At 37.0% G+C, this 13,682-nt stretch overlaps 1 protein-coding gene and 1 pseudogene across 1 annotated transcript; one reads left to right on the top strand and one right to left on the bottom strand.

Annotated features, from left to right (window-relative positions):
* Positions 1-162: 162 nt before the first annotated feature.
* On the top strand, positions 163-3,117 carry LOC127898752 (ankyrin repeat-containing protein NPR4-like; annotated as a pseudogene).
* Positions 3,118-3,357: 240 nt separating this feature from the next.
* Positions 3,358-10,200, bottom strand: LOC102628572 (probable inactive ATP-dependent zinc metalloprotease FTSHI 2, chloroplastic). Its single transcript, XM_006465605.4, has 11 exons — positions 8,601-10,200; positions 8,213-8,385; positions 7,865-7,966; positions 7,585-7,749; positions 7,305-7,445; positions 6,489-6,647; positions 5,403-5,488; positions 5,048-5,126; positions 4,698-4,820; positions 4,098-4,154; positions 3,358-4,001 (listed from the first exon to the last, which is right to left on the bottom strand). Exons 1-11 carry the CDS (start codon positions 9,952-9,954, stop codon positions 3,786-3,788), a joined length of 2,655 nt encoding a protein of 884 aa, XP_006465668.2. The 5' UTR covers positions 9,955-10,200; the 3' UTR covers positions 3,358-3,785.
* Between the last annotated feature and the right edge of the window lie 3,482 nt (positions 10,201-13,682).

Genomic DNA, 13,682 nt, shown 5'->3' with positions numbered 1-13,682 from the left:
TTCTTTTTCATATTTTAAACATAGCATAACGGCAATTTAAATTATTCCCAACTTATGTGAGTAGGATTCAAATCCTAAATTTTTTTTATTAAACTCAATAAATTTTATCAGTTGAACTAATCAATATGCACAGGAAATGTTAAAATATGCATGAATCTATCAATGGCCACTTTCTCGGAGCATAAATTCTTAAAGCAAAATTATAATATTGTAACAAGTAATTAAGCAAAAATTTCTGTCAGGGAAAAAAATAAAGCTGAAGTTCATTATGAAAACATACAGGAGAGATCAGACTAATTAATTTTACATATTCTGCTCGTCCACAATTTAAAAAAAAAAAAAAAACTCAAAGCCAGGTTGTCACAAATAAAACAATCAAAGACAAATTAGGTACAATATTCTGCAGTAGAATTTCCAGCCTAATTCAATATTTTTCATAGTTTTAACATGTTGAGAATATATATGATTGGAAAATGTATATGAATCTATCAAAGTGAACAAGGTCGCAGTGTTGATATATTAGTGTCTAAGAAGAATTATTTCTTCATCCTTATATTGCTTACCTGCTTCCTAAGCCTTGTGAAATAAAACTCAAACATATACGCAAATCAATCATTACTTCTTCATCCTTATTGTCTTTCCAGAAATCCCCTAATTGACAAATTACTATTGCAGGTGGATATTATTATATTAAACTCTGAGCACAGTATTAAACATTGCCGACAAGTATGGAAGCATCAAATTGGTAAAAGAAATTATCAAGCTGCTGCCACAGATGGTTTCTTCTAAGAATAAGAACTGTGAGACTCCATTGCATGAAGCTCGTCGCAGTGGGAAGGCCGAGCTTGTAATTCTGCTAATGGAAACTGATACATGGGTGTCTTGCAAGTTGAACTCCGAAAAGCTAAGTGCATTACTCATCGCCTGCTATCATGGGCATTTAGAAATAGTGAAGGTTTTGTTGAATCAGCCCTGGTTGCTGGAATCAGAAGAAGAAAATGTGGATCAAAATTCTCTGGATGTAGCAGTTTCTAAAGGACAAGTAGGTACGTACGTAATAAAATCACATATTGAGTTATTGGAGGAAATAGGACAGCGACGCCCTTGTAGTTGGTGACATAATCACGGAGACTTGTTTGTTTTCAGAAATGGTTATATTTAACTTTTGTGAGACATACATAACTTTTTTTTGGACAAATTTTGAGGGTCTACTCTTCCTTGCATTATGCTTGTATGAAAAGACATTTGGCGATAGTAAAGATGCTTCTAAGGCTGGACTTGGACGTTGCCACTTGCCATGCAATTTGATAACTTTGTTTACTCCCCGTTGCATCTTGCTGCCATGAAAGGAGATATTGCAATCCTCCAAGATTTTGGTGGCTTCAGCCCGCCCATCGTTTCTGGTCCTCACAAAGTGCGATTTGGGAACGGTGTTTCATCTTGTTTTAAGATTTAATCACTGTCATGCCTTTACATACTTGGCAGAGGTTTTCGGTAACAACCATCTCCTCCATGAATCAAACAGAAATGGTAACACAATCTTACATGTCGCAATCTCCAAGAGCCACTGTCAAGTACGTCGATCACAATCTAGTCTCTCTCTCTCTCTCTCTCTCGTTGCTTTTTTGTGTTTATATAATGAAGCTTCGGTAGCTCTTCAATATATGTATACACTAATTGCCACTTGGTTTTCCGATGAACTTTTAATTTTCTTTTCATCTCTAGTGTTAGGTTGCATTTGATATAATTTTTAAAAAAGATAAAATTTTTAAAGTTTTGTTATATATGAAATGAATGAAATAAAATTATGAAATAGAATAAAAGTATTTTATTATTTAAAAAATATGTATAATTTTTACTTTGGAAAACATAAAATTTGATTTTTTTTTTAAATATAGACAAAATTATTATTATTTTTTTATAAAAAAAAAACTCCAAAAGCTTAAGTAACGACCATCCAACACAACAAAAATAAATAAATGAAAAGCACTTTTCATATTAAAAGATACTTTTGATCAGTACACAAAAATTCATGATCCGAAATTTTCGATTCCTAACTGAACATCCTTGCTTCGGATAGCAGATATATATACTGAAGAAAAAGAAAATGGAAATCAATCATGAGAATGATGAAGGGTATACTTCGCTTGACATCCTCAACCAAGCAGCAGCTGGAAACCCTTCGAGAAATACTCAAAAATATCTTAAATAGCAGATAGCGAAAGCAGGAGGTAAAACAGGCAACGAACTTGAGTACAAAGTTGAAATGATTCCAAAAACTGGAAATCCTGTTGGTAGTGGGCAAGCAGAGCCTATAGACAATGCATTGAGCAAGAGCACAACACAGAACTTGCCTACAATGAATGCACAAACAACCCCAAGGGAAGCTGATGATGTTCGGAATGCAAAAAGAGATTATTCATCTGAACCCGAGTCATTAAACATGAATTCCTAAATTATTTTGCATGAGCAGAAGCATGAGAGTAATGGGCAAACAAAGCCTCTAGGCGATGCACTGAATAACAGCACAACACAGAACTTGCCCACAACGAATGCACAAACTACTCGAAGGGAAGCAGATGAAGTTCAGAATGAAGAAAGAGAGAATTCATCTGAACCCCAGGCATTAAACATGAATCCCTGAATCATTTCGCACGAGCAGAAGCATCAGAGTCGGAAACACAGACGAGAGCTAATTGATATCTACAAGTTTCGGCACAATAAGCAATATGATGCTCACAGAGAAGCGCTTCAAAATGCCCGGAACACAATTACACTATTAGCCATTTTGATTGGCACGGTTACTTTCACTGCAGCCATTAGTCCTCCTGGCATGTCTATCAAGAAGGACCATTAAAGGGAAAATCAACAGTGGCAAGAACGACAGCATTCAAGGTGTTTACAATAAGCAACAACATCGCGCTATTCACATCTTTATGCATTGTTATTGTTCTAGTTAATGTAATCCCATTTCAAAGGAAATCATTGATGAGGCTGCTGATGGTTGCTCACAAAGCTATGTGGGTGGCTGTAGCATTCACGGCAACGGCAAAGGCTTATGTTGCTGGGACAAAGGTGATCATGCCGGATAGGCTGGAGGATAGATGGGTATTTTAGGCTGCAGTGTCCATTTGCAGTGGGACTGCGGGATCTGTATTTATTTGTTTAGGGGTTTTATCAATTCGTCACTGGTTGATGAAATTGAAATGGAAGAGAGACCGGCAGTGTAAAGCCAAGGAAGAAGAGAATAGGAAGAGGAAGTGGAAAAGATGGAACAAAATGAGGAAGATTATGAATATCAGGAGTCCATCCACTCTGATGTAAGGAGTTCTTCATCCAAAGGAATTGGGTATCATGTCATTTGAACCATTTGTCAAAGTATGTCATTGAATAAAAATAATCCAATAAAGTTTTACGTTGATTACATCCCTACCTGCCATATAAGTCAACTCAGTTTGTACAAGCGTGTTGGTACAACAAATGTTGGTGGCTTGCATCATTAATCTTAATAGAATTCAACGAATAAGTTGCAACTGCAAATTACAAAATGGAAAATACAAATTATTTTTACAGAGGTTGCCGTATCTTCAAAATTGCTTCGGAAATCTATCCATGCCCATGGCTTTTTACCATGACTATTGCACTTGCTCATCACGGCCACTGACAGAATTCTTGGCCGTTCAACAATATATTACTACTGCTCTTCAAACAGCCAATACCCAAGTCAAATGCTCCGGCTTCTCTCTAGATCAGGTAATGGTCATATGATTTATCTCTGCGTTAGCTCATGCATTGCTTCCTATGGATGTTACATTCTGGGTGGTCATAATTTCTTGAATCTCCGAACGCTTGGCAGCTCTGATGTCAACTATACTAGGCGGCATGGGTTCTAGGGAACCATGCAACTCAACCAGATGAAAGAATTCTTGTTTTGTCAAACTTTTCTTCTCAACAAGTTCATTGACCACAGCATCCAGAAGGTTTCGGTTTCGCTGCAGGATCTGGTATGGATGGAATACAATTCTTTAAACAGATATGGGTACAAAAATGTAGCAACAAAGAGCTTCTCTTAAGAAGTCATAAGATTTATGAATTACCTCTTTTGCACGTTCATAACATAAGTTCAGAATCCGCAATGCCTCAGTATCAATTTCCTGAAAATTAAAGGTCATGCAGCATTAATATTATACATAGAAGAATTAACAGTATGAACAAAATCTTTTACGAGGCATTCATATATTTGAACAGCCCTTGATATTTTATAACAATAATAGTCTTCAATACTAGGCAAACTCTAAGTTACATGTATTGTAACTTACAACCACACACATGAATAGTGTGTGAGGGGATCCTAATAGCAGGGGCAGTAAGATTTCATCTCCACTAGTAACAGCTAGATATCCACTTTCAAACTATGGGACCACTAAAGTACATATGCTGAAGCTTTTCAGTCCATTTTGGGTAGCAGCGCATCATAGATACTTTTTTCACACTTAAAAATTACTTACTAAAAGTTTTTGGTTAAATTCAAACACAAGTGCTTATCAAATTTACAACGACCTCCATTGTTGCTTGAAGTAATACTGGGATGCAAAAAGATTTGCCAGAGAAAATTTCAAAGGAAATAGCAATAGTGCAACTGGACTAGGCTAAAAGGTTAAAACCTTAGGTATAAAAGTAAGAAGAACACATCATACGTTAATTCGATCTGCCACCCAGAAGTTAGATAACCCAAAATGCTTGTCAGAAAGTCCACCAAGAACAAAGGTCCGTGCTGCTGACCTAGCATTGTCTGCTGTTTCTGCCCATATTGTACTCAGCTGGAATGATTCGATAAAGAAGAGAACTTCAAGTGTTAGCTTAGAGAAGTGGACCAGAATCAATAATGATACTACATGTACAAAACACTTAGTCTTACAAAAATATAAACATAACCCAATAGAGATACATCTGAATCAGCACAAAGCATCATAAGAATGCCAGTGCCCCTACGAGCCAATTTGACATTCCCCACAAAAAGCAGAGGATGTTGCAAAGTTTTCCTTACCTGGCCCTCGCCACACCAAAGCTCATCAGCTGCACGTGGTGCTAGTTGAACGGTGATATGATCCAACAAGGATTGTCGACTGCGTTACCAAGAAATAAGTTATATTAAAAGAAAGAGGAGACAGCCAAAAGCCGAAATGATTTCACATGCAACTACGATAAACAACTAATCCACACAATAGGAAACTGTAATTACAGAGGACAGGCAAGATTTATGAGATCATTTCAAAATGGTGCACTATGATACTTTTCACAATAACCAGACATGCACACTCATTTTTTTTTTTTTTAATTTTTGATAGCCCTGATAACAATGTAAAATATATGAAGAAATGACGGGTTTAAGTAAGACATACCTTAGCATACCTTCCTTAAATTTCATGTGGTCCATTTTCATACGAACATAACCCAACTCCCTACCAGCTCGAGGAGCAATCGTTACCTGCCAAAAATTAATAGACCATAAGTGCTTTTTGAATTTGTTAACAACAAATGAAGACAGATTTGGATAAGGAAAAAATAGATCTTCAATGAGTCAGTTAATAAGTGTCCATCAACATGAACATGTCAATTCAACGAAACTGTAATGCATAATAATTTTGTAACTGCAACTCACAGGATCAGAATTCACATGACAGAACTGCTAGTAAAATTAAAATTCTACTTGCTAACTGCTTGTCATATGAAAAATACATTTTCATTACCCTCAAGTGAAAATAATATGAAACCAAAATGTCAAGGGCCGCTCAAATTTGCCACCAACAGAGGCTAATTCCGCGCGCACGGGTGCGCTTAGCACAAAAGGTGGGATGCACTTAGAAGCGGGATGTGCTTAGAAGTGGGCCGCCAACATAACAAGCCATCCGTGGTGCGCTTAGCAAATCACCCACCAAGGCCCAAGATCTAGACTTCTCTACAATTTGTAAATAGCTAGAACTTTCTAGGATTTTTCACTTAGCCCCTAGGAGATATTTGTGCAAGTTGCATGGAAACTTCAAGAACCTTGCACCCAAGTCTATAAATAGGGGTGAGGCCCCTCATTTGCCCACCAACCACACCACACACACAAACACTCAAGCACACACACAAGCTCTCTAGCTCTCTTGTAATTTATTCTTTGTGTGTAATAAAATATATTTTGGCCGCATTGCTCTACTTGTCTCTAGCATTTTCCGCAAGCATTCTTGCTTAGAAGTGTTCTAGGCTTACTTAGCGACTTGTGTGCTAGGAAGTCGTCTAAGAGCCGCACGGGTTGCTGCGCAATAGAACTCATCCTGTGACAAAAAGCTCTAAAACCAGCCAACTGAAAGAAGGTGGATATGTTTATCAATTGATGCCATGCAGAATTAACAACCATGTGCTTCTCAAAAAAATAAAGAAATAAGTATGTGACAGTACATGTGAGAACACACGTAAAAAGGAATAAAGGGTGAAGACCATACAAACTCAATATTTTTAAGGTCAGGGAAGTTCACAGCTACAACAGCCATTGCTGCTTCATTGATTGCGACTTGTCTCCATGTCTCAGGGCTCCTCTCCTTTCTATCTAGCATTCCCCTCTCTTCTATTTGTGCAGCTTGAAGCAAGTCATCCGTTGTAATCTATGAAAATGAAAATGGATTCTTTCTGAGAAGAAACTAAGAAAGATATACCGAATGGAAATAAAAGAAAAAAAAAGGTGATAGAAGAGATACAGAGGTGGGGCTACCAAAAAGATGGACTAAAAGAAGAAAATAGGGCAGGGGAAGGGGAGACAATCTGTACAATCCACCTGTATAAAAGTAACCCATTCCCTTCCCAATTGAGAATTGAGATGTATAAAGAAGAATGAACAGACTTGATAATGCATTAGTTACTAACACATTGCAATCCACGAGGGCAATTATCTGTCAAAATATAACTGAAAGGTACTAAAACAAATGAACTATGCACATTGAAAGTGGGATGTCTTTTAATATTACCATTAAGAAATATACTTTTGCATCCAGGATAAATTGTTTAGGTTGGAAAATACAAATTATAAGAGATACAAAACAATAAAAGCAATTAATCCTATTACTGCAAAGTCACTACCATCATATAGTCCCATTCATTATATTGTATACAATATTTAACAGCAGCCAAGTTCCTAGTTCTCATTTCTCACAGCTATTTTGGTTGGGCACCTAGTTCCTCAAAGTCTTTTACAAAATTGAAGATATATAGAAATATAGTATAATTAACCAAAAATTTACAATGTCTGCAAGAGCAGCTACTACCTCAGTCCTTCCATCACGCATCATGTTAATAGCAGCAACTTCAACTATATTAGCTAGTTCTGCACCAACCATTCCATCAGTCATACTAGCAACAGCCAGATAGTCTACATCATCAGCCATTGGCTTCTTACGAGCATGGACCTAAAATAGATGAAAGAAAATATGAAAACGAAGAGATGGCAATCTAAACAAAAGGAATCTACAAAGGGAGTTGTACAATGAAATTTATTGCAATGTCAACATCAGCATATATTACAAAAAGACAAATATGAATTGTTACCTTCAGAATTTCCATACGACCAATAAGGCCAGGTTTAGGGATGAAAATTTTACGGTCAAACCGTCCAGGTCTCACAAGGGCTGGATCTAGAATATCAGGTCTATTTGTGGAAGCTATAGTGATCACATTCCCTCTTCCTTCAAACCCATCCAAGCAGACAAGAAGCTACAGTGCATCAGCAACATTTTGCGTCAATTTACTGGGACAGTCTTAGAAGTCACTCAATACAAACATTTAAGTCTACTTGAAAAAAATCGTAATCAATATTGTCCCAACTAACCTGATTAAGAGTAGCATCACGCTCTTGTCCACCTGAACCCTTGATTAAACCACGCTCCCTTCCAACAGCATCCAACTCATCAATGAATACAACTGATGGGGCCTACACAGATCAACAACAAATGATGGAAGATCATAATTTCAGATTTTTAATAAAAATGATGAAGAACAAACGATGTACGAGAAAAGGCAGGGCATTCTAAAACAAGATGTGTTCTAGTCTGAAAGAAACATAAAAGCCACAGTTGATATTTGTTATAGAGTTAATCAAAATCAGAGGGAACTAGACCAAAAGAATCGTTTTTTATAGAACCATTTCTAAGGAAAAGAAGCAAGAAATAGCATTTACATTGTCCTTGGCCTCCTGGTAAAGTGAGCGAACACGAGAAGCACCAACCCCAACATATATTTCCACAAACTGAGAGGCAGAAATGGAGAAGAAATTCACACCTGCCTCACCAGCCACAGCTTTTGCAAGTAGTGTCTTCCCCACACCAGGAGGACCACAGAGAAGTATGCCTCCTGATTAAGAATAGAAGATGAAGAGCGTGTTTACTAATAGAATTAAGGAGAAACAAAAATTATTAGAAAAGCTATCCTCTTCAGGCCATGACATCAATTAAGCAAATATGATTAGACCAGAGATTAAGCACCAACAGTCCACTCAAGCATGAACTGCTTGTAATTTTGTAGCAAATATTCAGAGAGCAAAATAACTTAGGGTTGAAGAATCTGACCTGGTATTCTCACTCCTCTCCTCCGATACATCTCCCCATGGGTGAAAAACTTGACAATCTCCTCAAGCTCAAGACGTATCTTCCCTAGCCCAGCAACATCTGAGAACTTCACATCCACGCCTCTCTCCAAATACTGTGGCAGCCCCTTACCATATGCACGTCGAACACGCGCCCCTGACTTCATGAACTGCATAGCCATTTTCAAATGTGGGTTCTGCTCAGCTTCTCCTTGCTCAATCTCATCATCAGCACCCTCCAGCCCCTCCAACTCCCTCTCCAACTGCCTCAATTTCTTCCTCTCTTCTCTCTCTGCCTTTTCAATCTTCAACCTATCTTCGTAATCCTTCTTCTGCCTCCTATAATTAAGCACAACTGTTCGATAAAAAATCACAAAAAACACAATCCCTAGTCCAGTTGCCACAGTAGAATCTTTTGCTAAATTCTCCCATACATTTGCCATATACCGATAATTGTCCCTTGCATCTTGCAGTGACTCCTCATACTTTTGCAACCTAATCTCCTTCTTCCTCCTCCTCTCCTCCTCTTTCTTTTGCATGTCCATAGCCTTCTCCATCATTTCACTCTCTTCTCTCATTTTCTCCAATTCTTCCTTCCTTTGCCTCTTAAGCTCTTCCCTTGCTCTCCTAATCTCCGCAGCCCTTTTCGACTCTTTCTTAGGCCTAAAAGTCGACAACATAGAAGCAGGCACTCTCCACAGAAAACCCAAATACGGATTAGGCACCTCTGGTTTCTTAAGCGGCGGCGTATACGCATTAACACACAGAGAATCAATCTTTAACTCATCCCAAGATTCCCAAAACTTCCTATTACTATCCAATGATGGTAAAACAGTTCTTAAAACTCTAGAATCCTCCAAAACTACCAAAACAGGCTCTGCTTTTTGCCTTAAACTACCACTAGGTGATTTAATCACATGTTTAAGCTTACCCTCGTCTTTCAAGCTAAAAATTTCAGTATACGCAATCCTATCTGACACAATAGGCAAGTCTTTTGACCATTTTTTCAGCTGTTCAGGGGTTAATGCTTCTTGAGTTTTTTTCTGAGATTTTTTCTTTTTACCTGAGGCCACTTTTGTAGCAGCAAAAGCAGGCTTTTGTGCAAGTGAGGTGGAGATTATAGTAAGCGTTACAGGTATTGTTAAAAGACCCAAATGCGGTCTCTTTGAATTTTGGTTTTTATTTCTATCCTCATTCTCAGGATTAAAGATTTGATTTTTGCATGAAAATGGAGTGCAAAATTGAAACTTTTGTGTGTTCTTAGGGTTTTTGGATTTGGGTTTTGTGGGAAAAATATCAAGTGATAGTGAAGAAGGAAAAGAGAAGTTACAAGCCATGAAATGTAAATACTTTAATTTAATAAAAATGTGAAAAACAGTATTTTTTTTTATGAGATGATTGAAGGGAATGAAATGAATTTAAAGACTTACATTGTGAAATAAGAGTGACGAGCTAGCAAATAAAACAATTGAGCTTCGGTTGAATCGACATCGAAGAGGAATCAAGCTTCAGCGTTCTGTGACAGCGTGTGGATAGAAGAAGACCCAAGTGGTACACGGCATCGTTTTGATCATCAACATCATAGTTTTTGTAGACGAGGTCGTTTTGGTCACTATCGGAATGATTTCAAGTGTTGGTTTCGGCCCAATTTCTTGATTATTTTTTTAAACCCTCTCTCTCAAAAGCTTTATAAGGGATGGCAATGGGCCTCCTCATCCCCACCCCATTAAAAGTTTCACTTTTGTTTTCCACTTCATTCTCCAATAAATTTTAGTAAAATAAAAATGAAAATTTTCTATGTAAAGAATAATTTATATATTGTCAATCACAATCAGTGTAATTGTGTGGTTAGAAAGAGAAATATTTGTAGGAACACAACAGCGTATTGGGCCTTAATATGCCAACCCTTTGAGGATTCTTCAAGCTTTAGTTGATGGGACAAAACTCATTTTCAAAGAAAACCTTCTTCCATCTAGAAGAAATAATAGTTTATTTAGTATTGTTCCATCTATAACAGTCATAGCAATTCCACTAAGTTATTCAATAATTCATTTTAGTTATAACCTTGTTTTAGTTGACTTCAATATCGATATCTTTTTATGGATTGCCATTTCAAGTATTGCCTCTATCGGACTTCTTATGTTTGGATATGGATCAAATAATAAATATTCCTTTTTTTAGTGGTTTGCAAGATCCTACTCAATCGATTAATTATGAAATACCATTAAGTTTATGTGTTTTATCAATATCTCAACATGCGATTCGCTAAAACCTAAACTCTTCGTTCTAGGGAAAAAAAAAACTTTAATAGAAATCCTCATTTTTTTTATTCATTCATTTACTCTTTAGGTTAATAAAAGAAATTAGATAGTTGTATGTGAGTGAAAGAAAACACCTTCTTCACAGTAAATATGGATTAAGTCTCATTTCTTATGTACAAACATTAAGAATAAGTAAACAAAAGTAAAAGTAGAGGAAGCCCGTTACCCCAAGACAAGTCGATTGGTCATCCTAGCTTGAAGGGGCTTAAAAGACCAACCCTATAAAATTTTCATTTTTCATTAGCTATTGTATGTATTACAATATATATTAGGGGGGTTGAAAACACAAAGCGGGGGGATAGGAAGGAACACCAAAATACACACAACGGGTTAATAATGTAGATTATGTCAATGATCTAAAATGATACTTCTGCATAACATAAAAAAGAATGCTAATTGGGGTTTTAAGATGGTAGAAATTGTTAACATAAATATGTTAATAATATTGATTTTGATGATAACAAATTTTAAATGTATTTTGACATAAATATTGGAGCTATTTCTTAATAAACGAAAACTCTTTTAATCATTGCCTTATTTCTTCATAAAAGATGGTTTTTCAAATTAGAAAGAAATTCTCTGCAAAAACATGTTTAAAATTGCAATTCTGGTTATAAACGGTGAACCGGTTATTTTAAACGGTTAACCGATTATAGGCAGAGAGTAACACATTTCCTAAACCTCTAACCGTTTATGGAAAACGGAAAACACAATGGATAGGGAGGTTACTGGAAATTAACGGTAAACCGTTTGCTTTTAAACGGTTAACCGATTATCACCAGAGAGCAACATATTTGCCTAAGCTCTAGCCGTTTATGCTTAACGGAAACACCCAAGATGGGAAGGCTACTGGACACTAACGGGGAACCGTTTATTTTAAACGGTTAACCGATAACGTCCAGAATTGAAGGTTGTCCTCCTCTGGCATTGATTAACGAAAACTGATAAGGCTAATTTATTGTGCAGGTTACTGGAGACAAACGGCAAACCGTTTATTTTTAAACGGTCAACCGATAACACCCAGAGAAGCCACTTTATGCAAACCCTTAACCGCTAAATGAAAACGGATTAACTGATGTTCATTGTGCAGGTCTCTGGAAGTTAACGGCGAAAGGGCAATCCTAAACGGCAAACCGTTTATTTGAAATCTGGCTCAACGGTAACTTTGACCAGCCTAAACGGTTAACCGTTAATGGCTAACGGCGAACCGTTTTCTGTCCGACAGTTTGTAACGGCTAGATTTTCAGCTCCAAATATAAATAAGCTCATTCAAATTCAAAGAAGATTGATCACAACACAACCATTTGAGCTAATATTCGAGAATACAATCTTCATAGAGCTTAGAACACATTCTTGCTTCATCTACTCACATATCAAACATCATTGTGTAATCTTATATATTGTGAGAGGCAAAACAATTTGTAATCTTTTACTTTGAGTGATTGTAAGTGTTGGGATACACTTGGGTTAAGAGATTGGGGATAATCTCTTGTTGTAAAGGTCCATTGACACCTTGGAAGTCAAGTGTAAGCATTTGAAGCCTTGGAGGCTTGCTTAGTGGAATCCTCAAGCCCGGAAAGCTTGGAGGCGTGGACGTAGGCGAGGTTGGCCGAACCACGTAAAAATCTCGTGTTTGAATCTCTCTTCCCTTATCTTTTTATATTGTGATCATCTTAATTGTTATTGCTTTGAATTTGAGTTATATTTGCATTAAGATTTTCTTTAATATTGAATAATTTTTTAGAATCCCAATTCACCCCCCCTCTTGGGTTGCATACTTGTCTTTCAATTGGTATCAGAGCCTCGTTCTCTTGTTAGGACTTAATCGTCTAGAGTAAAAGATCTATGGCAACCCAAAATGACTCAACCTTTAGAGAAGGGCAATCCACAACTAGACCACCATTTTTTGATGGTAATGATTATGCTTATTGGAAAACTAGAATGAGAATCTATTTGCAAGCCTTAGATTATGAAATTTGGGAAGTTGTTTGTGATGGTCCATTCATGCCTACGTTCAAAGATGAAGTAGGAGATGATATTCCTAAACCATCGAGTCAATGGAGTGAGTTAGAAAAGAGAAAGATGTCTCTAAACTCCAAGGCTATGAATGCTTTGTTTTGTGCTCTTGATAAGAAAGAATTCCATAGAGTATCTAGTTGTGAAAGTGCACAAGAGATATGGAACAAACTTGAAGTTGTCTATGAAGGGACAAATCAAGTGAAAGAGTCTAAAATCAGTAGATACACTCGCCAATATGAGTTGTTCCAAATGGAACAAAATGAAAATGTGTATTCTATGTACACTAGATTCACGGACATAGTGAACACCCTAGGTGCCTTAGGGAAAACCTTCTCAAATAGTGAGAAAGTTAAGAAAATCATTAGGTCACTTCCAAAAGAATGGAGACCTAAAAAAACTACTATTGAAGAGGCCAAAGATTTAAATACTTTACCTCTTGATGATCTAATTGGTTCTCTTATTTCATATGAAGAGGATTTAGCTGCAGAAAAAGGACTTGAAGAGAAGAAGAAGAGCATTGCTCTCAAAGCTTCAAAACATGAGAGTGATGGGGAGAGTGAACCGGATGATGAAGAACTAGCCATGCTAGCAAGGAGGTTCAGAAAATTCTTCAAGAAAACCGGAGAGCGAAGAAATTTCAGAAACTTCAAGAACCACAGGGAGAAGAAGGAGGCAATCACATGCTATGAATGCAAGAAGCCTGGACATATAAGATCGGAGTGCCC

This window comes from Citrus sinensis, chromosome 7, assembly GCF_022201045.2.
Source record: "Citrus sinensis cultivar Valencia sweet orange chromosome 7, DVS_A1.0, whole genome shotgun sequence".
Classification (NCBI taxonomy): Eukaryota; Viridiplantae; Streptophyta; class Magnoliopsida; order Sapindales; family Rutaceae; genus Citrus; species Citrus sinensis.
This window is presented reverse-complemented; position numbering and strand designations above follow the sequence as displayed.